Source organism: Saccopteryx bilineata, chromosome 1 (assembly GCF_036850765.1).
Source record: "Saccopteryx bilineata isolate mSacBil1 chromosome 1, mSacBil1_pri_phased_curated, whole genome shotgun sequence".
In the NCBI taxonomy this organism is placed as follows: Eukaryota; Metazoa; Chordata; class Mammalia; order Chiroptera; family Emballonuridae; genus Saccopteryx; species Saccopteryx bilineata.
Genome location: NC_089490.1, coordinates 301003356 through 301031093, shown reverse-complemented (window position 1 = coordinate 301031093; position 27738 = coordinate 301003356). Strand labels below are relative to the sequence as shown.

The 27738-nt window shown below is 47.8% G+C and overlaps 1 protein-coding gene across 10 annotated transcripts in view; it reads right to left on the bottom strand.

The window, feature by feature from the left end:
- NCAM1 (neural cell adhesion molecule 1) overlaps positions 1-27738 on the bottom strand; it is a 342200-nt gene that overhangs the window by 11954 nt on the left and 302508 nt on the right. For 4 of the 10 annotated variants that reach the window (XM_066244859.1, XM_066244876.1, XM_066244893.1 and 1 more), the window contains 2 exons: positions 9998-10122; positions 6371-6548 (listed from right to left, as the gene is read on the bottom strand). In XM_066244859.1, the coding sequence (XP_066100956.1) occupies positions 6371-6548; positions 9998-10122 (303 nt within the window). Of the gene's footprint in view, positions 1-1424; positions 3793-6370; positions 6552-9997; positions 10123-27738 lie in introns of those variants that run through there. The other 6 variants (XM_066244853.1, XM_066244867.1, XM_066244885.1 and 3 more) reach the window with 2 other exon arrangements.

The window sequence follows — 27738 nt, the reverse complement described above, 5'->3', positions numbered from 1 at the left end:
ACATTCAAGTCAGACCCACATTCATGACCTCTCAGTGGATGTTACAGAATTGCTCAGAGCAAGAAAAGCTAGAAGGATAAAAGTCATCGCCTATTACAAAAGGAAAAAGAAAAATCCTTCTGGGGTCGGACTCCGCATGCTCTTCCTCCCAACCTCCCCTGACCAACTCACCTGCACACCTGCATGCAAAAAGTGCTTCTTAAAAGCAGTTCCTCCGTAACCTTTGGGGCCAGAGCTGACCTGAGCAGTGAGGGCACAGAGCCAAGGCTGTCCATCTTCTGTGGCATGTGGCACGGGAGAGGCCAACAGTGCCCTTCGAACTGCCTTGTCTCAGACTGAGACCTACCTATGCCTACTTTCTGAAGTGCCTTATCATGAAAAGTGGGTCTTCCATGTTTACAGAGGCCTGGGAAGCAGAGGTGTCTCTCCAGCCCATGACCCTCAGAATCATTAGGCTGGGGGGTCAGGTTCACTCACAGACCCCTGACCCATCTGCTTGCTCCTGATGGAACCTGCTCACCAGGAGGATAGTTTTGGGGGCTTTTTGGAAGTGTCCGACTAAATGTGATTATCAGCAAAGTGGTTATCACATTCCATCACAAGGCCACTCTGTGCAGCCTCTGCCATGGAGTTTTAAAGGGGCTGTGAGGCCCTGGCTGGTTGGCTTAGTGGTAGAGCATTGGCCTGGTGTGTGGATGTCCTGGATTCGATTCCCAGTCAGGGCACAGAGGAGAAGCACCCATTTGCTTTTCCACCCCTCTCCCTCTCACTTCTCTCTCTCTCTCTCTCTCTCTCTCTCTCTCTCTCGCTTCTCCCTCTCTCCCCCACCCCTGCAGCCATGGTTCAATTGGAGTGAGTTGGCTTTGGGCACTGAGGATGGCTCCATGGCTTCCATCTCTGGCGATAAGAAGAGCTTGTTTGCTGAGCAATGGAGCAATGCCACAGATGGTCAGAGATCGCCCCCTAGTGGGCTTACTGGGTGGATCCTAGCTGAGGCACATGCAGAAGTCTGTCTCTGCCTCCCCTCCTCTCACTGAATAAAAAAATAAAATAAAATAACAAATAAAGGGGCTGTGAAATGGGGAGCCCCTCACTACAAAGGTGTGTATCTAGTGGCTGACAGTGTGCCCTGGGCCCTACAGTGGCTGCCTTCTGGTTCTGCAGAGGCGCCTTCCGCTCCCCTGCCCGCTGGACATCCACGACAGCGCTGCGGGTAGCCGAGAAACACGTGCAGCTCCTCGCTGCGGACAGGAAAGCGTTCCCCCTGCCAGAACCCCACTCAGCAGACTTACGGTTTGGGGTACAATGTAAGTGGCCTCTGGGGCGATCAAAGTTACCCATGTATACAAGAGGGGGAAGGGAAGGGCTTTTGGACACTTGGTAGGACAAACAACTATGAAATAAAATCAAAACACGCTGGAGAGTTCACGTGAGCTGTTATTTTCTTTAATAATGCAAAGGTGTAAACTTCATAAAGGCCTCGCTGATTATCTACACAACAACATTAGCATTCTTGTTAGTAGAAAACATGATCCAAACCTGCCATGTGACTCGTCCCCAAACAAGCAGGGACAGGCTGTGCTGTGTGGAGGTGGGCAGCACAGGGACAGGGAGCGGCAGCAGGGTGTGGCTGGGCAGCTAGTGTCACTCCTGCGGGCCTCTCTCAGGGTCACTATCAGGGGCTCCTGGGGGGGCTGGGGCCACAGCCGGGACCAGCTGAGAACTCAGTGATCCTTGGGAGTGGGTGTGTCCGCACGCTGTCTCCCACAGGGCTTCTAATTACAAACCGTGGGCCTGTCTGAATAAGGCCACTGCCGATGACCCAAAGCTGCTCAGCTGAGGCCTGCCTGGCCCAGGATGCATGGAGGGGACAAGACTGTGTCAGGTGTCTCCTTGCATGGGGCTAGCTCTCCAAAGAGTCCCTTCAGAAAGACTGACACTGTCCTTCACCTGTGGGTGGGACTGGGACCAGGGTGGGGCAAACCCCTGAGGTGGGTGCTCCTGGGTGACTTCTGCCCAAGACGGTATCAGGGCATGCTGGGAGCCAGGACAAGGACGCCTGTGTGAGGACGCTCTCTCCCTCCCTTACCCGTATAGTGCCTGCTAACTGACCTGCGAGTCAACCTGTGGGAAACCTCAATGCTTTGCCTTGTGCCCAAGGACCATGCTGCTTCTGCCACCCTGGTGTAGGGAGGCCAGAAGCCCCAGAAGGAGGGGACCAAATGGGGCTGGAGGCAGCTGGGTGGGCAAGAGGCACCACGCGCCTGAGCTGTTGGGTAGCGTCCGGCCTCTGGAGCCGGCCCCTGAGCCTCTGAACTGTGAGCACCAGGGACATGGCAGCTCTGCCTCAGAACCTATGAGATCACTCGGTTCCCAAAGGGAGAGGCTAGTCTTTGAACATTAAAACATAACAACAGAACTAAAAATAAAAGAGAACAAAAAAAAAAAAAAAAAAAGGAACAAAAATGAGACTTCCGTGGAGATGCTCAGAAATGAGATATGTAGAATGATGTGTGACCACCATGGAGGAGGAGTTTCTATTCCATAGAAGTTCCGTCCCTGATGCTACACACTGATGCTTCTAAGCAGGACTCACCCCGAGTCTCTGAACAGTACTTTAGCAAACAATCCCTACCTCCTCTTCTGGGCACGGGGGTGAGGTGGAGGGGCGTTCTCCCCAGCAGCAGAGTTGCAGCTGGCTTTCACCAGTTTTAAAATGTCACTAAAGCCACTGACCAGTAGGGGGTTTGGTGCGTATGGAAAGTGTGAGAGGCTGACCAAGTCCCAGTTATCAACAGTCCAGGCTGGGCAGCCTGGGAGTGCCCATCCCCTCCCTCCCGCCCTGTGAGCACGTGTTGGGAAGGTGCATGGATCATGCCTAGCTCATAGTGGATGCTTCCACCCTGGGGGGCTGTCGTGTTGACTGACACAACAGTGTGGGTCACTGCTGAGCCAGGGTCACCAAGACACGAGGCTCTGTGCTGATCTGCAGCTGTGCAGCAGGTGTCACCCCACCTGGGAGACACGTACCTCATAAAGCAGATAGGTGTTGGGCACAATAAAGGTTAGCCCTGTTCACAGAGACAGCAGAGGGTGCTGGTTATAATACCAGAATCAAAGCGCCTCCCAGAATGTTTGATAAGCCCCAGTAGATACTCAACAAATCCAATTTCTTCTGCTGCACAGGCAACTAGATGACTTAATTTACCATCCCGTCATCAAAACACTCAGATGAATCACAGTGGTCTGGCTCCCTTACCATGGGCACTGAAGTACAAGCCAAGCCTGCCATGTATTGAGGGGCAGAAGGGGAGCACGGGGTTAGAATGGGGGGCACGTGAGGGTTTAACAAGCTGATATGAGCTTTAGGGGTACTCAGAAATCTTTCTCTGTTATATCATTTTCAGGTAAGAACAAAAAAGATGTGCAGAAATGTCTCTTTGAACCTACCATAGTGCTTCTTAAAGAGCTCCCAAATATTTTATATTTATGGCCACTAAAAGGGGGAGGGCTCCTGATAAAGTGGCAAAACAAGTATATGTAAGTGGTCAAACATCTGGAGGTCCAGCTCTCTTCAATTACCAAAGCTTCCTCTTCCCCCATCAGGTGTGTGGAAGTGTGGCCGTTCTTCTAAAGGGGCACTGATCATTCTCATAGGAACTGGGCTTTTAAGCAAATTTAATATCTTTTTTGTGTGTGTCTTCTTAAGTTCCTAACAGAGCAAAAGAAGAGTCACTGCAGAGAAAAGCAATGAGACAAAAGTGTAGGACGCAGAGGAGCCTCCCAAGGTCGCTGCGGGCATCAAGCAATGGGACCCCAGAGAGAATGTGGTTGTTTAAAAAGGTGGCGGTGGGGATATCCCAGTGACGTCCAAGATGATTGACATGTGTGACGACAGACACAGGAAGGGGGAGGGGGGAGGAGGAAAGAGAAGGCAGAGACACAGAAAAAGAAATAGATAAAAAGAAAAAAAATTACGTCAAATATAGAAAATGCAAGAATCAAAGGTTAATTCAATTTAGTAAATTAAACTGACAGGGGTTAAGGAGAGTTCAGTGCGGTATTATCATGGTCAAGGCCAATTCCGAAGCTCAGCAAGGCCAGAAGCAGCACAGCGGGGAGGGGTTAGGGGTCAGCGAGCAAATGAAATTAAAGGGAGAGAATAGAAGCCTCCATAGTCAAATATAGGAGTTTGATTAGGACAGTGTTACCTTTGACTAAGGGGAGGTCTCTCAGACAGCAAGCGGTCCACGGGCCTACCCACAGCCTCGCGTCACTAGCGCTGGTTAGGGTAGTGGTGGAGATGCATGTGTTCACTGCGGCATCGTAGCAGACTGTGCGTAGGGACAGGGACTGCCTTTTCAACCATAAATTGAACTCTTCTTCCTGTTGCACAACCCCTTTACCCACAGTGCTACTGAAGGAGAGTCTAGTTCTGCGCCTCTCACCGTCTACCACCCCGCTGCACACAGAAGTCCTCCTTGAAGGCATGTCTTATAAAACCCAGAGGTTTTGTTCTTAGGTTCAAACGCAACAGCTGGGTAAGTCCACCCCAGTGCAGAGCCACCTGCTCTAAGACCTGTGCGGGAGGACCCCAGGGTGCGGTCAGCAGCCCTTCCAACCCCCTCTGGGTTCATGGGACTCTGGGACACTGAACAAGAAGGACTCTGCCACCCCTAGTGGGCAGTGCTCTGAGGACAAGGCCTTCCTGGAATCTCTTGTGTCGGACACACATGGCCCCCAGCTTCTCTGGTCCCAGGAGCTAATGCTGCTGGCAGTGCCCAGCATGGGAACACTGTGGACCTAGGCCACATGTTCATGGGACCTCACAAGCACCATCAGCAACCTCTCACTGCAAAGGGTTCACTGAACCTCTCACTCCCCCAGCGCCTCCATGTCCCATTAAGGCTGGGCAGATCCGGACACTCACACCAGTCTGTTGACTTCAGCAAAAGAATCTGACCAAAGAAGATGAAGAAAGAAGGGGCGGAGGTGGGTGGGGCCACCTCTATTGGGCATTCTATTACACGGTAGTGACAGCATTTCTTACTCCCATACCTGGTGCCTCGTCTTCAACATGGCCATTTGACCAGCATCTGCAGAGATATGCTTACCCCAGCCTGCGCTCAGCAGTCTCCCTGACAATGCTGAGGGCTGGACCAATTGACGCTTCTAATCTACCGTTTGAGACCCATCTGCCAATGACTGGAGGCCCCCACGCATCCATCAGACACACACATTTTCACATAACCAACCACTGGGAACCACACACTGATCTCATTTTGCTGCTGTTTAAATAACCCACTTTCACAATGCAGACCTATTGTAGGCAGCCCACATCTTTCCTGGCCTCTGTTCCACTGGGGAACAGCTGTGAGAGCTGGGCTGAATCCCCAGGAAACACTACCGATGACAGACAGGGTGGGGACCTGACCTAGATGACGGGGAGGTCAGAGCACCTTCCTGCCATGCTTGAATGTGGCAGAAAGTTGATGCGGTCCTTCCGAAAGGCTGCACTGTATACTCTATGCCCACCTCTCCTGTTTGTGGACTGTATCTGGCTGGTCTGGAACAGTAGGGAGTGATACTGAAGGCCTCTGTCTGCTCTGAGGGACTTGGTCAAGGAGGAGACTGGCCATCTGTGGCCAGGCAGCCTGGCTGAAAAGCAGAACTCTCACTTTACTCCCACACACAAACTGGTCCTGCGTCTCAAGGACGGATGTGCGTCTCCCAGGAGAATGTCTCCCATCGGGATCGCGAGTGGACCAGATGGTCTTTCAGGGATATGATTGTCCAGCACCTACTTTCTTCACTTGTTCTGTTTCATGTGGTTCAATTGAATCTTTGTCTCAATGGAGAGGCCCTTGGCCCATAGGATTTTTAACTAACTAGGTACCATGTCTTCCTTCTCTTGGGGCCCCCAAAGAGAAGGGAGTTGGACTATGGTTGTGCAGGTAAGCAAGCATCAGGTAGAAAGCACTGAGAAACAGTTACACCGTCCTTGTGCGAAATGGGAGACAGCAGATAAGGTTTCAGAAAGGAACCTTACTCAACCAGCTTCCAAGGCTTGGCTGGAGCTGGAGCCTTTCCCATCTGAGGGGTTCCAAGGACTGCCTTAGCATCAGTCCTTCAAGGCCAAATGACCTAGGACCTTTGCCTGGGATGCTTGGCCAAGCCTTCCTGTGAGTCCAGTACATCTCAACCCACTGCACAGATAGATACCAAGCAAAACTAAGCTTTGCGTGGGCAACCGGTCATGAGGATGGCTGTAAGCAAGCGAGTTGTCAGGGGTTGTTCAGGCACATTAGGAGGTGCGGCATGTGTGCATTAATTCCAAGCGGGAACTCACAGAAAGCAGAGGCACTCATACCTGGGATGGCCGTGGGCTGGGCCAAGGTCCGGAACACAAAGTGAGCTGCCTTGGACTTCCCCTGCTGGTTCTCAGCCACGACATAGACCTCGTACTCCGCGTTCCAGTCCAGGGACTTGAGCATGACGTGGTCACTGCCAGACGGGAGCTTGATCTCCGGTTTCCAGTCGGAGGATAGCTTCTGGGAGAAATCGGCAGGAAGGACATCAGAGACTGAGGAGCTTTGGATGACAACACTGGTCAGACTATGCTAATAGGCAGAACTCAAAGGAGTCAGTAGCTATCATTGCAAAATAATAAAAATAAAAACCATGGTATTTGTTCTTTACCAGCCTGAAACCCCTAAGGATCACACAAGTCAGGAGGTCTACCTTACCTGCTTGCAAATACAAACAGTGGCATCTGCCATTGTGACATGGGGCCAACCCTCAAATGCCGTGGCTTCCAGGGTGTACAAGGCCTCAGGCACCAGACCCACCCAACCCCCACATGACACTCTGGAAAGCTGCAAACATATGCTACTTATGTCCTAGGAAAGTAATGAAGCAAACGTTTCCTTTCTGATTTCGGAACACTGCTCACACTCAGGGGTATGACTCACATCTCTGACACAGAAACACTGTCATATAACTACCATTTAGTGAGCACCTATTATGTGCCAGGCACTGTACTAAACACTTTCCTCACATTTTCTCATTGTATCCTGCCAGCAAGCCTTGCAAGGATTTTTGCCAGGCCCTCACTAAATCTGATGACAGGGAAGTGGAAGGCAGTGTTAGGTGGGGCCCAGGGCATCTGAGACCAAAGCAGTGTTCTGTCCTTTTTATAGCAGGGAGCTCCACACACATCTGTTGACTGAATTGGATTTTCCTAATCCATGCAGTATAACTGGGTCTCTCCAACGGCAGCGGCAGTGTCCCAGGTGTACACTCTGCAGTGAGGTCCCATGTCAAGGGACTCAGAGGGCCCACAGGGAAGGCACACTCAGCATAGCAGAGCACAGCATAGGGCAAAACTTGCAGCTGGGTTTATAGGATCCGCCCTTTCTCATCAAATACTTTTTCTAGTTTTATCTCACACATTCCCCAATGAGTTTATTCTGAGTGGGAGCTTATTAAGCAAATTGGTAGGTGCCCCCATTCCTGGAATGAGGCTGGCAGAACTGAGCAGTCTTCAGATTATTTCACAGTTGCTCAACTCAGACCACTCCTTCCCAGTCTTCAGAGGGGTACAGGCTGGGCATACACGAAGGTTTGACAAATGTCACTAAAAGGACGGCCGCCCCTCAGAATAGCAGAACGTGGTGTCAGTGTCAGTTGCAAGGCAGGGTCATCCATCTGAGGCTGGAGGGAGAGTTGCTTTATAGCAAGGCCATTTTTTCCAGGAAAAATATTTGTTTCAGCTGAAGACCTGCCTTTAGGAACGTGAGGTGGCCACGCCACGGCCAGGACTGTTAGGGTCAAGGCCAGAGGGGATTCTAGGTTCGTCAGCATTTAGCTAGGAAGCGGGCTGGGCTCTAAGTTAGCTGGTGCCTATGCCCCCTTTTTAATTAAGAGCAAAGAAATTCAGACGTCTCTTCCCTTATTTCTCTGAAAAGCTTTCCTTGGCAAACATCATTACAAAAGAGACAACTAGAATCTAAAGCAAGTATTTGATAAAGCAATCATTATCTCATATAACACCTGTTTAGGTACAGTCATAATAATTTTTAGGAAACATTAAGCTTTTGAAGTGGGAGAGAGGGGACAGTCACGGTTGCTAAAATCTAACGCGTCTCAGCATTCTACCTCAGCTGCCTTTCTAGCTCAGCCACAGTGATCCTTCTGGAAAACTGACCTCCGAGGGGCCTTTCAGGGAGGGGTTTCCAGCCTTTGCTGGTATCTTGGCAGTAGTTACTATATTTACCACGTCTAGAGGTTTCCAGGTATCGGTCACATTTCAGGTTCTTTGCATGTGTTATATAACTAGTCTTTATAAATAACCCAATAAGGCATTTTGTTCCCATTTTACAAAAGGAGAAATAGAGGTTTTGGAAGATTGGATGATGCATTCAGGTCACATGCTGGTAAGTGGTAAAGCTGGACCTGGGTCCCATGTGTGTCTGGACCACGTCGGTATAAGAGCCAGAGGCATCCGTCTACCAACTGTCCACATCCGGTGGGCTGTTGTGGGGCTGTCTGCCCGGTCCTTGCTTCTCCACCACAGGGAGGAAGCCTCTCTTACAGTGTTACGTCTGAGAAGCCAGTGGAGGCCCATCCTCCAAGGTTACCCCAGCCCTGGCTCTGCGCTTCCCTGAGAAAGGCCTAGTGAACTCCTGCTGAGAAGTGTGACCTGCAGAGCTCTAGCTGCACTGACTCTGTGAGCCCAGCCAGTCCTGGGCTCACTGCACTTCCACAGGGCTGATCAAAGGGCAGAGAGGGAGCAAGTCAACTTCCCAGGAAGAGCCTTTCTTGGGGGCTATTTGAAGAAAGACCATTGCTCCATGGTTCACTATTTCCTGCCAGTAAGAAACTCCAGCAGGAGACTGTCCGCAGTGCTCACACTTCCTCTAACGCTCTCAGCAACTGGTTGTGTTTGGCAATGACCCAGGGGCATTCTAAAAACCCCCAAAAAGGAGAGAGAGCTTTCTAATTGGGGCTTGGGGATGAAAGGTGTAATCATAGAAATCTTAGATGGGTGGGGAGTCAACCAAGAAGAAAGACTTAGGGCCAAGTTCATGTTAGTGGGATTGGAACAGCTCGGACGGGGTGAAGAGTAGGTGTAGGAACTAGCCCAGTCTCTTCGGTCTGACAGACCTGGAGTCCAACCCCGGCTGACCCAGCAGTGTGAGGTCAGGCACCTTCTCGCTACACAGACCCTCACTTCCTCTGTAAGGTGGCAATGATCATAAGACCTGCTGTATTTTTCGCTTCATTTGACACCCCCCCACCCCCACCCCCACAGTGGAGGGAAAAATGCCCGTGCATCTTATGGAGCGAAAAATACAATTATTTTACTAAATATTTTAACACACCATTTGGTTCAGAATATTTTCTTTTTTATTTTCCTCCTTAAAACCCTAGGTGTGTCTTATGGTCAGGTGCGTCTTATGGAGCGAAAAATACGGTACTTCCCAGAGTCCTTGTGGAGAGAAAAATGTATGTAATCACAGGAGCTTGCCTGCAGGGTAGCAATTATTAGATATCGTCATGTTATTTGCAAAAAGTACTGGGTAATGAATGGCAAAATGACTTTTCACAAAAGCTCAAGGAGAAAGAAAAATCAGTTGTTGTGTGTCTGTTGCCGCCAGTCATTTTGGAGGCTTTAAAATGGTCCCCATGTGTCTGGCAGTTTTGAGATGTAAAACCCCAACTGGGGCCCAAGACACAGAGTGATGCTGTCCACCTCCCCCCCGCACCCGGCCTGAGCTTGGCATGCGGTTGTTCCAACAAGATGTGTCCCGGGTGCAGGGGCAGGGGTGGCTGCTGGGGGAGGAAGGAGGCACTCATGGGTACAGGGGCAGGGGCGGCCGCTGGGGAGGAAGGAGGCGCTCACGGTGCAGGGGCAGGGCTGGCCGCTGGGGGAGGAAGGAGGCGCTCATGGGTGCAGGGGCAGGGCTGGCCCCTGGGGGAGGAAGGAAGCACTCACCGGCCGGTACTTGACCAGGTACTGTCTGATGGGGGAGCCGCCATCGTCCTGCTTGATCAGGTTCACCTTGATCGAGTTGCCGTCCTCTCCCATCTGCCCCTCGAGCTTGGGCGCACTGGGTTCCCCTGAAACAGCAGTGTGTTCACATGACATTCTCCTCCTCAGAAGGGAAGTCCACCCATCAGAATGGGTATGGTGATGGGGTAGGGCTGGACTCTTGGGCTTTCTCAGAAATTCAAATGGTTAAAGAGCAAGCAAATATCAAACTCCAGACTGTGTTGGATGCCTCAGACTTAGCCAAAATCTAGCACCTTTGGGGAATGTCTGGGGAAACACCTTCCTGTGAATGCCATCCCTTCACCATTCTAGAAATCACCAACTCCCCACTCTGTCTCTCACCGGCACTGACGTTTCGCTTAGCTGCTCTGCTCTTAACAACTGAAGATTTAACTTTTATAAACCTGATATTCTGAGAGATAGCCTGAAATATGGGAAAACAGAAGCACTGAAGAAGAAAGCTTATGTGCATAAAATAATTTTTTTTAAGCAGCCCAGTTTCTTCCCTGAATAGTTAAGTAATTTTGTTACTTAGCTTCATTAAAAAACAATTTAAGTTCCCTAGCTGTGATTAAATATAGCACAATTTGCCACTGGCAAGTTTCTTGTTCAGTGTCCTGCATTTATGGCCGAGGGAACTGAGAGACCGTCCTTGACACGTTGCATTAAAGTTACAATCACAGAAGTCTTTTTCTTAATGAGAGGGAAATGTCTTTAGCATTTCTCGACAGGATAAGGTCCATGTTTCTTGTTATGCACCCCCAGCTTGTAGCCCTGGGAGCCCAAGGTGGAGAGGGGAGATGAGCTTGGATGGTACCCACTAGCAGGGCTGGGGTGGCTCTTCAATGAGCAAGATGCTGACTTGCTTTAAGAGGAACTATTTCATTAGCATATGCTGAAAGCAACGAAGTGAGGAGACACCTAATACAGAAAGTGGAACAAAGATTTAGCATGCTTGGGAGCCCTGTGCTTCCCATGGGGACTTTCTCTGAATCTGTTTCATGGTCTCAGAAGGACTCTTGGGAGAGCCTGTAAAACAGCTAGTTACCTCCTGGGTAGGTTGTCCTGGCTTGTCCTCTGGAGGACAGAATCGCAGACACATGACAAGAACCAAAAGTATACCTTTGGCCACCCATGTTTCTCATCGGCGGCTCTGGGAACCTTACAATGGCCCTGTGTCCTTCCCTTCCTTTAAGACGAGTTGGAACCATAGAGAGAGCACAAGCACTAATGGAGAACCCTGAAGCTTAGTCTGGGCCAGCAGCATGCACATCACCTGGGAGCCTATTAGAAATGCAGACTCTCATTTTAACAAGATCCCAAGGTGATTAGTATGTACATTTAGGCATGAGGAGGAGGAGTAATTGCACAATAAATAGCTACAACAGTGAAGATGCACAACCGTAATGTCTGAGGGATACAATGTTTAGGAAGAGTTGTGCTTGGTGTCTGTTTTCTTCAACCAGTAATTAAAGAATAAGAAAAACAAGAATAAAAAGATTAAAGGGGTTTTAGGCAAAGACTTGTCCTGTTTTTATGTCACAATGTAGCCACTGGCCCCAGCTATTCAGTGGGAAACATTTAGATACTATCAAGCCATGTACGCTTTTCAAATTCTCCTGCTGGACTGTTCTAAGTCTTAGACAATAATCTGTTAGGTTTTATGTCATCATAAGTATCCAGTGCTAAGAAGAGACTCCAAGTGGAGTTTCAATATATTGCCAAACCGTGGAACTCTGCTTCTGGGGAAGTATCTATTTAGAAGGGGCAGTTTCTCTGATGTCTGTGACGATCCCTTTGAACTGAGTACAAAGGATGCCACAGGAGGGCCCAGGGGATCTTTGCCTTGGACAGGTCACTGCCTCAGTTTCCACATTTGCAAACTGCAGACACTGGACCTGGTGTCCTCCCGGGCTCCTTCTCCCTGTGACATCACTGTCATACAGTGACAGTCATTGCTCTCGGATGTACTAATCAAGGTCACTGTAGCTATTTTCATGACACTCTAAGAGAGAGAAAACAAAATATAGGATATTCATCTACTTTCAGGGCAATATACTTCAAAATCAACAATTCTATATTTCTAAGGCAAAGAGTTGTCCTCTTTAAACAAAAATTTTTTTTTAAGTTATCTTAAAAAATGTCTTATCTATGGAGACCCGAAATCTCTTCAAACAAAAGAATAAAAAGCCTTGCCCAGAAATCCCTGCAGAAACCAAGTCTTGATGAAGGTATTTTCCTATCTTTGAATTTGTTTCAGGAGAAAGTATAATTGGAATCACAGAGAAACATACTAAAAACTACCAATGAACATGGTTGTTACATTTACCAAAGTTAGGAGGACACTGTACCTTGCTGTCAATTTACCTGAGTGATAACCATGTTACTCTACACTACTTTCTCATAGAATTTAGAGCATTTTGTATTGTAGGATATTCAGGTGTGTCATTTAGAGTGCTGTAGATATGAGTAATTCAACAAATGTACATTAAGCAGCTAGTAAGTACCAGCTAGGCTACTAGGTATTGGAGTTTCCAAGGTGCATAGGACAAGGTTTTGACTGCCAAATGAAAATAACAGTTATAATCAATTTTAAAAAATGCTGGGGCCCTTGTATAGCAACATATCCTTCTTATGACAATGTTTCTAAAGGGAGCGCATATTCAACTAACACCCTAGGGACTCTAAGCAATTTTGTGGCTGTCTGATTTACAGGAAGCACATCAAGATGTAGAAAGTGCACTATTTGTTTAATCAATTGTCTTATGTATACTCAATCATTTACTGCCAGGTTTTGTTTTTTTTTCTAAATAAAAGATTAGATGAGGAATAAAGAGACTATTTCCTGAGCTCTGTGCAAACAGAAGTCCCCAGCCATTCCTGATGTCAGAGGGGGGGCTGACACTGAAGAAAATGGGTCATGGCACCCAGGAGGCTCACTGCTTTAGAGAACACAGCAGAAGAAATTACTTAGAGGGTCTTCAGGTGCTCTCTGCTCTGAGATGGCTGATTGGATTGAAACCATCACAGGCAATTTCAGCAAAACCAGTATTATAATTATCTGTGGATGTTGGTTTGCAATGCAGTGGCAACCGGGTGGTTGCTCCAGAAGAAACCCCCACGGTTAATTATACCTCCGGGTTCAGCTTCAGCCACGAGTCATATTTTCCCCCCAAGTAATTTTTATGTAAAGACTAAAACAGCGGTACTTTCAAAATAAACCTTGCCAATAATATAAATATATCTATATGAAATATTAAGCAGTTCTGTATTTTCTAGAAGAATGTGAGTCATGTATGCAAGAAAAAAAGAATGTATCACAGACACCCCATATAGTCAAAAACATTACAGGCAGGTTCTATGAATTCTCTTTAGAATTATTGGTTCTTCTTTGTAATTATTGTGCTACTGTGTCCCAAAACCCAGGGCAGCTTCTTGTCCTCCCCTCGTCTGCAGGAGTTCTGGAGTCAGAAATCTACTGCTGGATATCTGAATTTCACCACAGAAATTACAGCAAACCCAGGGCATTCAGACAGAACTTGTGAATTTTAGAAGGAAAGTAGTATATACTACTTTTTACTTTTAAAAGGCCCAGTTACCAGGAGTTACATCTTCTGAATGGATGGCTCAGGTGCCGGTAGGCCCCCCAGGGAAAAGATGGGTTAACCTGGACCTTCCTTCATTCACTCTGCATTCTCACCCATGGGAACAGTTTGAGGCCTTGGAGAATAAACCAATGGTGGATGGAGGGGTCGATTTAGAACCTTTTCCTTTTTCTATCTAATAGGATCATCTGGCATTAAAATTACTATTCCTTTTGTTTATCCTAACATCTGTCCCATTTTGTTATTACAAACAAATTGAACCTTGTGAATGCCTCCTTATCGTTTTAAAAAAGTCCAAATGTATGAGTTAGCTGTTTAAATATGAAAGCCTATTTGATTTTTCCCAACTCAGGAACATTCACAATTACATTGGGAGGTTAGAAGTCTGACTGGTCCTTGGCAGTAGGGGGAAGGGGTCAGCAAATGCATAAGGGAGTCAGGATTTAGAATTATTAGACCACAAACTCTCCTTCCTGAGAAGCAGTGCTTCGCCCTACATGCCAAACAAGCGAATCTAATGTGGTCCATGCTGCATACATTCTCGGGTCCTCAAGCTCTCCTTGATGACCCCTTTGCCAACCTACTTAGCTATACTAGGAGTGCTGCGGTGGCCTTCTGACAGTCCCGCAGAGCAGTCAACAGTGCACAGATGGGACTCAGCTGTCTTAAGCATTGCTCCCTTAATCAAATCTTTGGAGTCAAGTACACTTAATAAGTAACTCTCCTGAGCTCTTTTCTCCTAATTATCAAGGATCTTCTTATGCTAGTAGAACCTGATTCTCGGCCATCCTGGTCCCCGACTCCAGGGACTACTGGGGTACAGGACGAGTGGGTGTGGGCATGTCCATGTCCTGCTTTTACAGAGAAAGGATGCTTAGTTCTCTATGGCTGAGCTCACGGAGGCAGCTGGTTCACAAATCTCTTCCGGCAAGTTTTCTCAGGAATTGCAAACATGAGTGTGAGTGTCTCTGTGTGTGTGTGCATGCTGCGGGAGCTGTGGGCAGGAAAAGTGTGGCATGAAATACAAATCAGCTGGTAACAAATGAACTCTGACGTACCAAACCACAAAAATACCAATGCCTTCCTCGTGGGTCATGAAAACATTGGCAGATTAATTGACCAATTATTTTCATTTAATTATCCTAAAAAGACACTCTAACCACGAAGGTGTGGCTTGTGGTTATGGGGCTGATCCAGGCCAGGGAAGTTATAACAGAAATAACTGCCAATACCAACAATGAACTCAGTCCTGCCTCTGAGGACACAGGGGATGTGGGTGTGCATGTGTTCAACGCTATCTCATGGACACTAAATTACTTATTCTGTAGGAGGCTCTGGGAGGAGCCTCACTCTTGTAAACACTGGGGACACTGCGCTTGCCATGACCCCTCGTCCCTGTCCACAGGATGGGGGTTGGTGCCCGTCACTGCCTTGCTCCTCAGTCCCCTCATACTAGCTCTCTACCCTGTGTCCCCTCCCCGGTACAGAGGGTCCCTAGGAATGAAGGTGGTCAGAGCAGAGCCCCTGGGGAAATGTCTGTGTCCACCTGCCCAAGACGTGGCCATCCAGACACACAGCTGTAAAAAATCAAGGAAGACATGGAAGGGAGAGTTAGTGATGTTTTCAATCTAAGAAGGAAGAGTGGGTGTTAAAGAGTTTAGTTCGTCAGAATCACCATGTCGTAGTACAAGTCAGTGTCAGTTGCTAAATAAAAAAAAAAGATCATTACAAACAGGTGGGGTGGGGTCCATGCTCAACATGCAGCACACTGAAGAGGGGTGCGGAGGCTTCGCAGCACACACATGCTGGTAGGGGGAGGGCGGGGCGTCCCATTTACATACTGCTCAGTGGCTGGTGGGACTGCTGGAGGAGGAGGCCCTGCTGCTGCACCTGCCGTATTAGAGACTGACTTGTGTGTCAGGGCATTGAGCTCCCACAGCAAACCCACTTCTGAGATCTCCGGATAGTGGCTTCAGTTTCCCTGTCATGGACCCCTCCTTACAAAATGCAAAGCTCTGGAGGTTAGGGACTCAAGTGATTTTGGAGTACGATACTGATGCTTGTTTTCACCTCCTTTCTTCTTCTTCTGTTTTTTTTTTTTTTTTTAGAGAGAGAGAGAAAAGAGAGAGACAGAGAGGAAGGGAGAGAGATGAGAATCATCAACTTGTTGTGGCACCTTAGTTGTTCACTGATTGTTGTGCCTTGATGGAGGGGGTGCTCAAGCTGAACCAGTGATCCCTTGCTCAAGCAGCGGCTTTGGGATTATGTCAGTGACCCAACACTTAAGCCGGAGACCCCCACATTCAAGCCAGATGAGCCCACGCTCAAGCCAGTGACCTCAGGGTTTCGAACCTGGAACCTCAGCATCCCAGGCTGACACTCTCTCTACTGCACCACCACTTATCAGGCTCACTTCCCTTCTTCTAATTCAGTGCCACTGGGCTCAGAAACACGGTGGATGGAGACCTGGGTGCACAGACCAACTGGCACATGTTAAGTGGCCCCAGGCAATTTTGGAAGGCATGGTGAACAGGGAACACCGGATTTCATCACTTAGTGGGTGTAAACCCACTGCCGAGAGAAGGACTCCCCTGCTCACTTAACCCTTCCTCATTTAGACCCAACTTGCCTTACATCCTTGCTAATGCCCAGAGAAAGGTGACAATAATGTTAACTAAGCTTTATTTCTCACCATTTTATTTCTCTGATCTCTCCCCTTCAATTTTATGATTAAAGGCCATTTCCTGCTGCTTGTAGCTCATCTGAATAACAAGTCCTCTACCCGTTCCTTTGCAACTGGTAGGAGAGGGCCTGTCACAGACAGGGATGTGGTTTGATGAGGGGTAATCACGCTTTGTGATACTACAAGCTTTCAGTAAATGTTTTAGTACCAGCCACATTTTTTACTGAGAGCTGAAGACCGCCGCGAAGGTGTGTTTCTAGGGTAACTGTAGGAAACATCTTCGACAACTTCTTCCCGTGCTGAAAATGTCTGAAAGATATCTCTCCTCAGAATCGGGAATTAGTTTCTGCCTTGTTAACACTGTGCTTTGCTTTATTTTAAATTACAACATTGCACAGAAATGACCAAAATTGTTTTTTTAAAAAAGAAACTAACAGGTTTCAATCTATCATCTGCTCCCACTTAAGACTTCAAGGGGAAGGTCCGCGCTCTCTCCAGCAGGTCAGCCTCTGAGCAGTCATGGCCTCTGAGCAGTTCAAGTCTGAAAGAGCCTGGTTCCCCTTAGGGAAGTTTTGAAGCCACAATATTTGAGGTGAGACTTGGAATTAAGAAAATCTTAGGCTCCCAACAGTCCTTGCCTGCCCTAAGACTCACAGAATAGAATTTTGATTCTTTTTAACGAGAGAGAGACTGACAGACAGACAGGAAGAGAGAGAGATGAGAAGCATCAACTCATAGTTGCAGCACTTTAGTAGTTCATTGACTGCTTCTCAGACATGCCTTGACCAAGGGGCGCCAGCCAAGCCAGTGACCCCTTGCTCAGGCCAGCAACCTTGGGCTTAAGCCAGTGACCATGGGGTCATGTCTATGATCCCATGCGCAAGCCAGTGATCCCACGCTCAAACTGGTGAGCCTGTGCTCAAACTGGTGAGCCTGTGCTCAAGCCAGCAATCTGGGGGCTTCAAATTTGGGTCATTGGTACCCTAGGCCGACACTCTTTCCACTGCGCCACCACCTGGTCAGGCTAGAATACTTTTTAAAGTAGGTCAACGATTTGATCAAATGTTTCCTTGCTTTGGGGACATTTCTACCTAATTTCATACAATGTAAACATCAAACATCTCCTTTTCTGGTAATAAGGACAGCTTTGAGCCAAGACCTCTCTCCAGGAGTCTTGATGTAAACGGGACGACATGGGAACACAGTGCTCATACCCAGAGAGCCGAAGTCCTCAGAGGTGGTTGGTGTGGGGGTGAGCGGGAGGGCACACAAACACATATACACATGTGGGGAGCACGCAACAAAGGACAGATCAGGACCAGAGAACATGCAAGACGGGCTGTTTGTGTGGATGTCGCCCAATGAGTTTTCAGAGAAGTGAGGTCAACAGGGGACCCTGGCATGCACAGGCACACTGGGCGGTTACTGGTGTTAGTTTTGGTTTCGGGATCAGTGCAGCCTGTATGTATGTCTCAGGTTGTGACTTGAAGTGAAAAATTTTCAATTAGAAGAAGAGAACGTGTGTGATTCCCAGGGCAGGTTTTGAAGAAGGTGTTGACTTTCACCGGGAAAGGCTGTGAGCGGAGGTTCCCTTTTCTCTTTATGGGAAGTGTGTGATATTTTCAAAAGGTTGTGGCAGTCACAATACTAATAATTTTGTCACTGCTATGTGCTTAATTGGGCTATGATCTACTCTCCTTTGTTACAAGGGTCAATCACGTGTTTCTCCATAACACGGAAACCTCCTGTCATGAATAACTGTCAAATGATTTTTGTTTTGATTTTTCCCCCCTGCCCGGGAGAGGGTCACTCTTAAAAAGTGACACCTTAGCAATCACAGCCAAACTGTTCTAACTCAAAATTCTTAAATCTCTCCTTTTGGAAAGTCCTCAGTTCACATGAAATTTCATGACGCTCTCTCCTTGGTTTGGAGCCAATACAACCTTTGCGATTGATGCGCGTCTCGCTGTAGTATCTCGGTGTTGTGAACAGATACATTTTTTGCAGAAATACGACTGATTTTAGAGAAACTGTGGTTTTTAGAAATATTGGATAAAGTGAAACAACACTGCTGTAAAGCTAACTTACAAAACTACTTCCTGGGAAATAATTTTTTATGAGCTATCTGGTAAAAATTCAAGTTTGTGAACTGGGCTAGGGCTACAGTGGTTTTCCTGTAGATAGCAGCTTGCATGGCCAAATTTCTTAAAGCAAACTATGAAACCAAAGGCTGCCATAGTATCAAACTGTCATGTTAAGGCTGCAAAGAATGATGGATTCTGCGAATGAATTGAAGACACGAGGAACTCTCCCAAGGGCTTCACTTAGGAATCTGGGACAGGAAAACAGGGCCCTAGGTGCCAGGTTGTGGTCCCAGATTCATTTCACTTATCAGAACAAAGAGTTTTACCTTCTGTTCACCAGCGTGGACGACATCATCAGCACCATGCAAGCCACATGACAAAGTCACATGATACGCACGCACATGATTGGTTGAAAGGAAAGTGGAGAAGGTCACATGGAAAATACAAAAAAAATTGAAAACTGATGTAAACAATGGGCAGGGAGAAAAATCAACAACAAAATCACAGACTAAATAAAAGGAGAAATCAAATTAAATTAGCAGCATATATAGGAAACATCAGGAGGACAGTAACACCGCCCGGGAACAGGAGAATAAATCATAAAGAGCATTTGGTTAACACCAACAAAGCATTAGCTACAGCTGCAATACCGTGTTATTAATAACACATCAAAGAGCATGTACACTTATTTGAAAATAGGGAGGTATTTCTGTCAGGACCCAGCTGGCAAAGTCAATCCAGGAGACTGTTGAAGGAAAAAAAAGAAAAGCAAGTTATTATTCACAGGTTCCAGAAATGTCTCCGTATCCATGGAAAATGAGGGACGTGAATCAGAACATGGGTCAGGAAGGAAAGTCCTGTGGTTTTCCAGGTGTAGACCAGGCGCCCTGTAAGAACAGGATATGACATCACAGGATGAAACACGTTGCATGTCTCCTCCGGGGCAATGAGAAGGGCACGGGCTGAATGAAACTAGGTGACTGCAGGCGGAGAAGCTGGCCCTGGGCATCTTTCCTCATGTCCCTCCTCTTCTACCCACACTATCCCAAGGCCTGGCTGAGACACTGAGTTGACACACAGTAAAAGGAAGAGGCCAGGGCAGAAAGGGGAGAGGGTTCCTTCTGGTGGGTGAGATAATGGCTGTGTCCACAGTGAACAGCAGAAACGAAACCCCTGACCCAAGGAGCCTGTGAGTGGGACATAAAACAAACACTTGCCCATTTGTGGACACAGTTATCTCTTTAGAATTGTGGCTATACTGCTAAGACACATTTCAACTTCTACAATGAAATTAAAAAATAACCTAAAAAACAAAAATGTTTTCTAGTTTGGACTTACCCATGTCCCTTTTTGTCCTATGTTGTATTTCCATTCCAACTTATTACTTAAATAGGACACGAATGACCTTGCTTTGTCAAAAGGTATTTTGGGTTTCCTGCCTCGACTTTCATTGGGCAAGGGAAGTTTTGGCTATTGCCAACTGAAGCTAAGAGAGAAGAAGGGGCCAAGAGGGAGGTGGGGAAACCCCTCTGCCCAAAGCATACCACTGTTGAAAACTAATTCGAGAGAAATGCTTTAACCAAGTCATGTATTCCCTTGTCACCAGGAGCTGATACCATGTGTGCTTCCGATTGTCTGGCATTGTCCAGTTCCGGCACATTCCAGCCAGCGATGCCCTGCAGTAGCTGTATACGACTGAGAAATTTACCCTCTGATTTCATTTAGGACACCTTCATTCATTCATAATTATAAACAGATCAGCACTCCACACACTAGCCAAAATAGGAGACATTATCTTCAACCCTGCTGACGTACTGACGACTGATGGACTTTTGTGTGCTCCTCGCTGTTGAGTTATCAGCTCTACCACGATCGGCAGGTGCACGTTTTGCCTGACTGTTGGGAAATGCATTCATGCTAAACCCAGGCCGCTGCTCACTTGTGACCCTCTTGCCTTTACCTCAGTGTCCAACCAGAACCTCCAAGAGGGGCCAGTCAACAGGTGGTTCAAAATAAAAAGAGTTAAACTTTCTTCTTTTTGGATGTCACAACTAAGCATTTTTTTTTCTGTGGGGCAGAAATGTCTGATGTTTAAAAATTAAACCTATGTCAGGGGGGAAACTACCTAATTCTTCTTTAAGGAAAAATCTGGATCCAGGATTGTATTTTACTTCCAGTGAAGACTGACCTGCAGTGAGATACCTTACATACGACACGAGTTGTGCAGGCATGTAAGGTAGCCTTCCCCTAGTGCACCTGGCACACACCCTGCACCCCCACTGGAAAGGACAGGAGCGTTGTTGTTAGAAGAAAAAAGGGTACTGTTAGTTGCATTCCTTTTCCAAATGCAAAAAATATATCATCTGGAATTAAACCCGAGTGAGCACACTTCATTGTCACCCACTCTGCTTTGCGGATAAGATGAAACCTCAAAAGCACTGGGAATTGAAATTCACTGCAGCACACACGCACATGGAGGGAACACCGAGAAAGCAGACCCTCGGCTATATTCCACAGCAGAGAAAAAGAACCGTTTCATGCAACACATGGAGCCAGAACAATCTTTTCCTTTCTTCTCAATACGTTCTCAGAAACCCTGGCCCAGGGAGTGGGAGCTGTGCTCTGCATACCTGCTTTCTGCCTTCTCACTCGAACCCTACTCATGGGGATGTGTGTCGTTTTCCAGTGCACTTGGAAGTACTATAAAACCTAAAGCTCTTGCACAGCAGAGGACACACACATAGCCGCTCCCATTGATCTGTCAGGGAGTGCAGGCCCAACCCCCAAGCTCACTTCATTAGAGCAGTATAAAGACCGGCTTGGAACGTGTCCCGGTTGTGATGAAGTGTAATGCTTCTGCCGTGGACAAGGTGATGCAGGCTGGCCCCGGCGCTTTCATCAGGAGATGAGTTCCAGAGCTTTCACCTGCATTCCCAGTGCACAGACTTGAAAAAGCCTGGTTTTGCTGCCTCAGGCCAGGGCTACCCCGGCACCACAGAGGCCTTCGGGGGAAGATGCGCCCCTCCCCATGTGCGCTCTGCTCCAGACAGAGGAGGGCTAGCTGTCAAGACACAGCGAGACCTCCTGAGTCCTCCCTTCCTGCCTCAAACCTCTGCCTCCCCACCAGAGCCATTATCTCTGCCTCCTTCCCTCGTTCTCTGTCTTTGAGCTACTTCTAGTTGAGCACCTCCATGTCTCTGTGTGCATGCCTGTGTGTGCGCGTGCCTGTGTGCGCGCGTGCCTGTGTGTGTGTGTGTGTGTGTGTGTGCGCTTTAGTGCACACGCTTTAGTGGGGAGGGACAACAAAAGCTAGGGAGAGATTGCTGTTCTTTTGTCTCACCAGTGCTTCTCTAACACTTTTCTAATTTTAACTTGAAAGCACATTTAGAAAAGTCTTCTCATGCACAGAGTATTCTCTGGATGACCAGGCTAGTTCTCCGGGTGCTGACGGGGCTGCTCTCACAACCCGGCACACAGCATGCTTGGAAGAGTGCACCAGGCGAGGAGCTACCATGCATGCACAGCTGGTGCTTTAACACACGGGAAAACCACGGCAGCGCTGCAACCCCGAAGGCGCAGCTGCAACAAGCAGCAGTTTGGCCAAGGCCAGCTCAGCTCCGTACTCACTAGACGGTCCTGTGGTAGTAAGGGCAGGAAGAGGCCACGTTGCTATGGAAACACGAAGGACAGAAAGGGCTCAGAAAGGTGAAGGAGAGAATGGAGACACACTCATTGGTGTTCGTGTATTCTATAAGGCCTTGTTATTCAGAAAAGACAGAGATCTCTCACTTCTTTCTCTGACTTATCAATATGAATATAAATATTTTAAAGTGATTATTGATTTCTGCTGACAAATTACTTTCATACCTTAAAGATAACATAACCTCATTTATTCTTACCATGAATTGCACATTTACCATGAATTGCAGCTATAATGTGCAATTCATGGTAAGAATTTTCACAGATATCTACAAGGCAGGTAGAATCTATCCTGCATCTGAGAGATGGGAAATCTGAGGTTTGGGAAGGTCGAGTGACTCGTTCCTCATGGAGCTGTATCCAGAGGTAGCGGAGCTGGGATTTGAACCCAGGGTTGCTTCTGGTTCCCATGCCTGAACTCTGGCTGCTACATCACTCAGCTTGGAAAGCATGGACTGCATGGGCTGGTGGGCCTGTTTTTGAGTCAAACATGCCGCAGGAGGTTCCAACTTGGGTTTGAGACACTTTCTGTGGCTGCAGCCAAAGTCCAGGGACTTCGGATGTGCTAAGGAGAACACAGCCAGCCAGGTGGCACAGCCCTGCCCGCACCCCGTTTGCTGCCTGGGGCAGGGGTCCACATGACTCCCTGGGATTCACTCAGCTGCTGTCCCACTTTGCTCTTTCCCCTGCCTCCCCTAAAATGAGAGGTTCAAAACTCTATACACAATAGCAGGCCGGGAGCTCTCTCTACGCTGAGGACACAGGGGAACACGAGGACAGGGCAGCCAGGTGAGATCAGACTGTGACTGAGTGACGCTCAGGCAGGACGGCACCGCTTGGGACTGAGCAGGTGACATCACTGTCAGGCTTAGCGGCACTGCTCTGGGGTGGCAGGCACAGCTTGGCGAACACTGTGCTGTTCGTTGGTTTTTAGGTGAGGAGGGAGGTCAGGGTCAGAGAAACTGCTCATCCTATTTTATAGAGAAAAAAGAAGGCTTGCCATGAAGGGTTACACAGTCTGCCTAGGCACCTCCCGCTGGGGACATCTGCAGTCAGACACCATGTATCTTCTCACAACTATATATTTATGAGAAATAGATGCATTTATGAAAAAAGCAAAGAGCTATAGGCCTTGCTTCCCAATTTAAACGTCTGAATCCAACTGTGCCAATTAAAATGAGTGGAAACACAACTCCCCCCTCCCAATCCATTTCTTTTGACCCTGCAGAATAGAGACTTTTCTGGGCACAGTCCTATAGTACCTCCCAGTATTAGCTCTGGTCTGGCTCACTAGGAGTCCCGGCACGAGGCCGGGCTGAAATAGCTTCAGGAACCAGCCTGCAAACATTTCTGTCCAGGACCATGCTTTTCCCTTGCCTCCTCTTCGGAGAGCACTGCCTGCCGTGAATCTGAGAGACCCTCTGCCTATTCCCTTATTTGCTTCTCTACAGCCCAGTGCAGTTTTCCGCCAACAGAGTTGAATTATCACCTGGCGAAGGAAATAACACTAGGCAGACCCACTGTGGCTGGTGGAAAGCGACCTGTGGAGAGATGGATGGAGAAGATGATACTCATTATCTGCATGGGACAATGAAACGGGGGGGGGGGGGGGGAGCTAGCAGAAGCCGCTGAGGAAAGAAAAACGAAGGTTGGGAAAATGAAGAAAAGAGATAAAAGATCAAGGCGTACAGATACTGCATGAAAAAACGGAAGAGGCAATCCCAGGATGTCAGGAACAGGGGCTGAAGTGAGTTGAAATGGACAGGAAGACACCATGCACAAGAATAGGCAGCAGGAGGACTACAGGGAATAGGGTTCTCTGACTTCAAGCCATAAACCTGTGCACCCGCCAGCCTGTGGTTCAGGTAAGGGACCTGGGCCAGGAATAGCTGCAGAGGCCTCCAACCTTGTCCGAACACAAACAGCCAAATTCAGCAGGACCAGCAGTCTCTGGAGAGCCAGAGGGATAGGACGAAAGGGACCCTGGACCCCAGCTTCAGTTAGTGAACAAGTAAATGGACCTGGGCTCCTCGTGTTTGAAATCTCTTTATGTGTTTTGTATGTAAGCTATATTTCCACGAATGGCATATATTTATAGCAAAACCTATTGCTCTCACTCCCTAATTTTAATATCTAAATAAAAAAATGACAGTCCTACTTGATTAATGTTTACTACAGTGTGATTTTTGCATTATTTGGCATCCTGGTGAGATAAAAGCCTCTGCTCCCCTCCAAAAACAAATAAACAAACAAACAAATAAACAAGCATAAGAACCCTGCAGAATATGATTCTCTGGATGCTATTTTGTGTATGGGAAGTGATGTGAATAATAATGTTGTTCTCACTAAACAGGCAACTGTAACTAACTTCATGCATGGAACATGGGGAGAAAGGGTACAGCCAAGACATTCTGGACAGCTCTTAGTTTTCCATTAGGAAACACTCCCATCCACAATCACAAAAACAAAGTCCTCTTGAGAGCTAGATGAAAATTTGGAAAAACATCGTATCTTCAACATTGCCTTGACAATTAGGATTTGGTCTTCCTGACACCTTCCAGATGAGAGGACCTCCTTACACTCTGCACTACAATGTCACTGGAACTAGGACAAGATAGGCTGCTAACTCATCACAATTTGATGGCCTGGTTGGTTCAGGTAAAAGTGTATCTCTTCTTTTATTATTATTTCTGGGTCAAGTTGTTTGCATGGTTGTCTATGTTATTTTGGCAAAGGGGTAGAGTTTTATGTGCTTTAACTGCAATATGTTACAAGGCATTTGACTTATACCTCCAATGTGCCGTCTAGGGGTGACAGGTGCAAACAGAAATCTCAAGATGCCCCTTAAAAAGCAGAGACGCATTCATATATAATCTTAAGGCCCTGAAAGAGATCGTTTACTCTGCTTCACTGTACAGAAGCAATTAAGAGGTAATACTTAGGCCATGTAATTCTGAAGGTGTGTGGCTCAGTCGGGAAGACCAGGCCCAAGACGTAATGTGACATCATCCCTTTAGGGGCCTCAGCTGCTCTTAGATGGAAGCGGCCCTTACCAAGGCCATCACAGGTCACCAGCTTTCCACCTAAGAGGGTCTGAACAGCATGAAGACATTTGTCCTAGAAACACATGTGACAAAGGCATGCTCCCCGGTTGGAGTTGGAGTTCTACGGGTCTCTTTAAAGTCGTAGCCTCCTCATTACCATCACACATCCTTTAGGAACCACACACAAGACTCTAACAGGCGAGCCTTTCTTCCTAATTTGGCAGCTCGGAAGCAGGAATCCTTGAGGTGTTGGCTGTGTTGGCTAGTTCTGCCGGCTCATCCCTGCTTTCACATACTCATGCCTCTGAGTGTGGAGGAGTCCATTAGGGGACTGGGAAAGCAACCCCATTACTGACACATCTCAATGAACTTCTAGTGATGCGCTAATGTTTACTGCGCTCTCACCTCACGTCTGCAGCCCAGGAGTGTGGCTGCGGTAACTGTCCCGCGTGCCAGCTCCCGCTGACTTGGGCCTGCTCTCCCTTGGGGTGAGGGTGCACTCAGCGCTGAACTCTAGTGTCATGGGTGCTTTGTGTATCTGTGCCCCAACATTACAGGGGGGAATGCCTCATCAGCAGGCAGGATGAGCCAGCGTCAGAGACCCAGGCCGCTGGGTCCTGTGCTCAGCATAAGCACGTAGTTGAACTGAAGTACCTGCTGATGGCTGACATGTTCCCCTAAGTTCAGACAACCTTCGTGCCTTCCAAGCAATGGGAGTGAGAACACAGAGAAGGTCTTTCCTAAAACTTGCCCTCACTACCTAGTAGCCTAAGTGGGTGTTATCCTGGCAATGGTAAATGCTGGTATCTTCCGACTATATCCCTTTATAGGATAGATCTGAGTCAGCACGCTATCCCTTGGGCTAGGCTCCCACTTCAGCAACTCTGGGAGGGGTACGGGGAGGCAAGGAAAGACCTTAACCACCAACTTTAGTGGGAGTACGATGTTCCCACGGATTTCCACATGGTTACCATCTTACCCTGTTCAATTTCTGAGAAAGGTTCACTCATCTTTAAAGCTGTGCATGGTCTTCCGCTCTAAAAGAGGCTTGCTTTCTTAGAGGGAACAGCTAAAGGGAACCACAGCTGATGCTTCTCCCTCTCTCCCCCCCTTCTCTCTCTCCCTCTTCTCTCTCTCTCCTTTCCCTTCTCTCTCTCTCCTTTCCTTTTTCTATCTCCCTTCCCTTCTCACTTTCCCTACCCTTCTCTCTCACTCTCTCTCTTCCCTTCTCTCTTAAATCAATGAAAAAATTAAAAAGTTTGCTTTTTAATTCTTTAAACCATAATTTTATTAAATGGTTGCAAAACCCAGCTTCCCATGCTATTAGAAATGTCTGCGAGTGTACTGCTCACGATCTGCTTGGAACGGAGAGCTGACCCCACGCTTTCCAGAGTTTCTTGGCATCTGGGTTAATTGACTATTTTCATACTATCAGACAACAAACAAGGTCTAGAGGTTTCTTTAAAAAAACAAGCAAAATTAAACACTGACTTTGAAAACAGTGTCTGCAACAGAAGTCCTCACCTCTACAAGGTCTGAGGTGGTGATGAATGAAAACCACCTGGAGCCTTTGAAGTTCAAGACACGGCTGCTCTGATTCGTTTCTCAAACCCCAGTAACTGGTGAGAATCTCCAAGAAGGCCCCCTACCGCCTTCCTCTCTGTAAGGTAACTAAAGCCCATGTCCTGTACTAGTGACATGTAGAAGAGCAGGGACAGAACTTGGGCTGAGAACCAGCGTCAGGACCTGGGAGGGAGGCGCTCTCACAGCCAGAGCTGCCCCTTCTGCATTCAGTCAGGGAAGAGCCACCTGCCCAGGGCAGACAGCTGTCAGTCTCACCTGACAACTCCACCTTCATTCTATCCCTTCCAGAATCAGTTCATTCAGAAACCGAGTCTGCTGAGTTCACTGAATACTTGCTCGGACTCTCATAATGCCCACCGGAGCTCCTTAGTTTCTGCTGCTGTTGCAGTATTTCTGAATAAATTTTTTAAAGATCAGCTTCCTTGAGTGTCTTTCAGGAACTAGGAGCTTTTTTATGAAAAGGGCGGACAGCTTTCTGAATACCTTTTTTGCCCTCAAGTCTCTCTGGGTAACTCTTCCTCCGCTATTCCGAGCGCAGCCGAGACACTGGCCTTGGTGGAAGTGGGGCGTGGGGGCCCCAGTACAGGCTGGGAGAGTGGATCCCAGGTCTGCTCCCAGAAGAGTACGCCAGCTTCCTGTCACCCTTGCTCCTCTGCTTGGTAGTGACAGCTTACGCAGTTAGGGGTCCCTCCCAGGGAGAATCATCACCCTCTCGCCGTGCTTGGTGGTAGAGCCACTAAGTGGCTGGTTAGTTTCCCCAAACATGGAAATGGCAGGTTGCTAAAGATCAGAGTTGCCTGGACCCAGGCCAGCAGGATCTCTCCATAGCAGGAATTGAACCTCATGCTGTTCTTTAAAATTGTGGCTGCCGCCTCTCCCCAGCAGTCCACCGTGATATAGAAACAAAGGCATGGCATGCTCAATTCTTTTATCACCAAAGAGCAAATGTGCTAATCCTTTCAAATTATTTTTTTCCCTAGGAAGG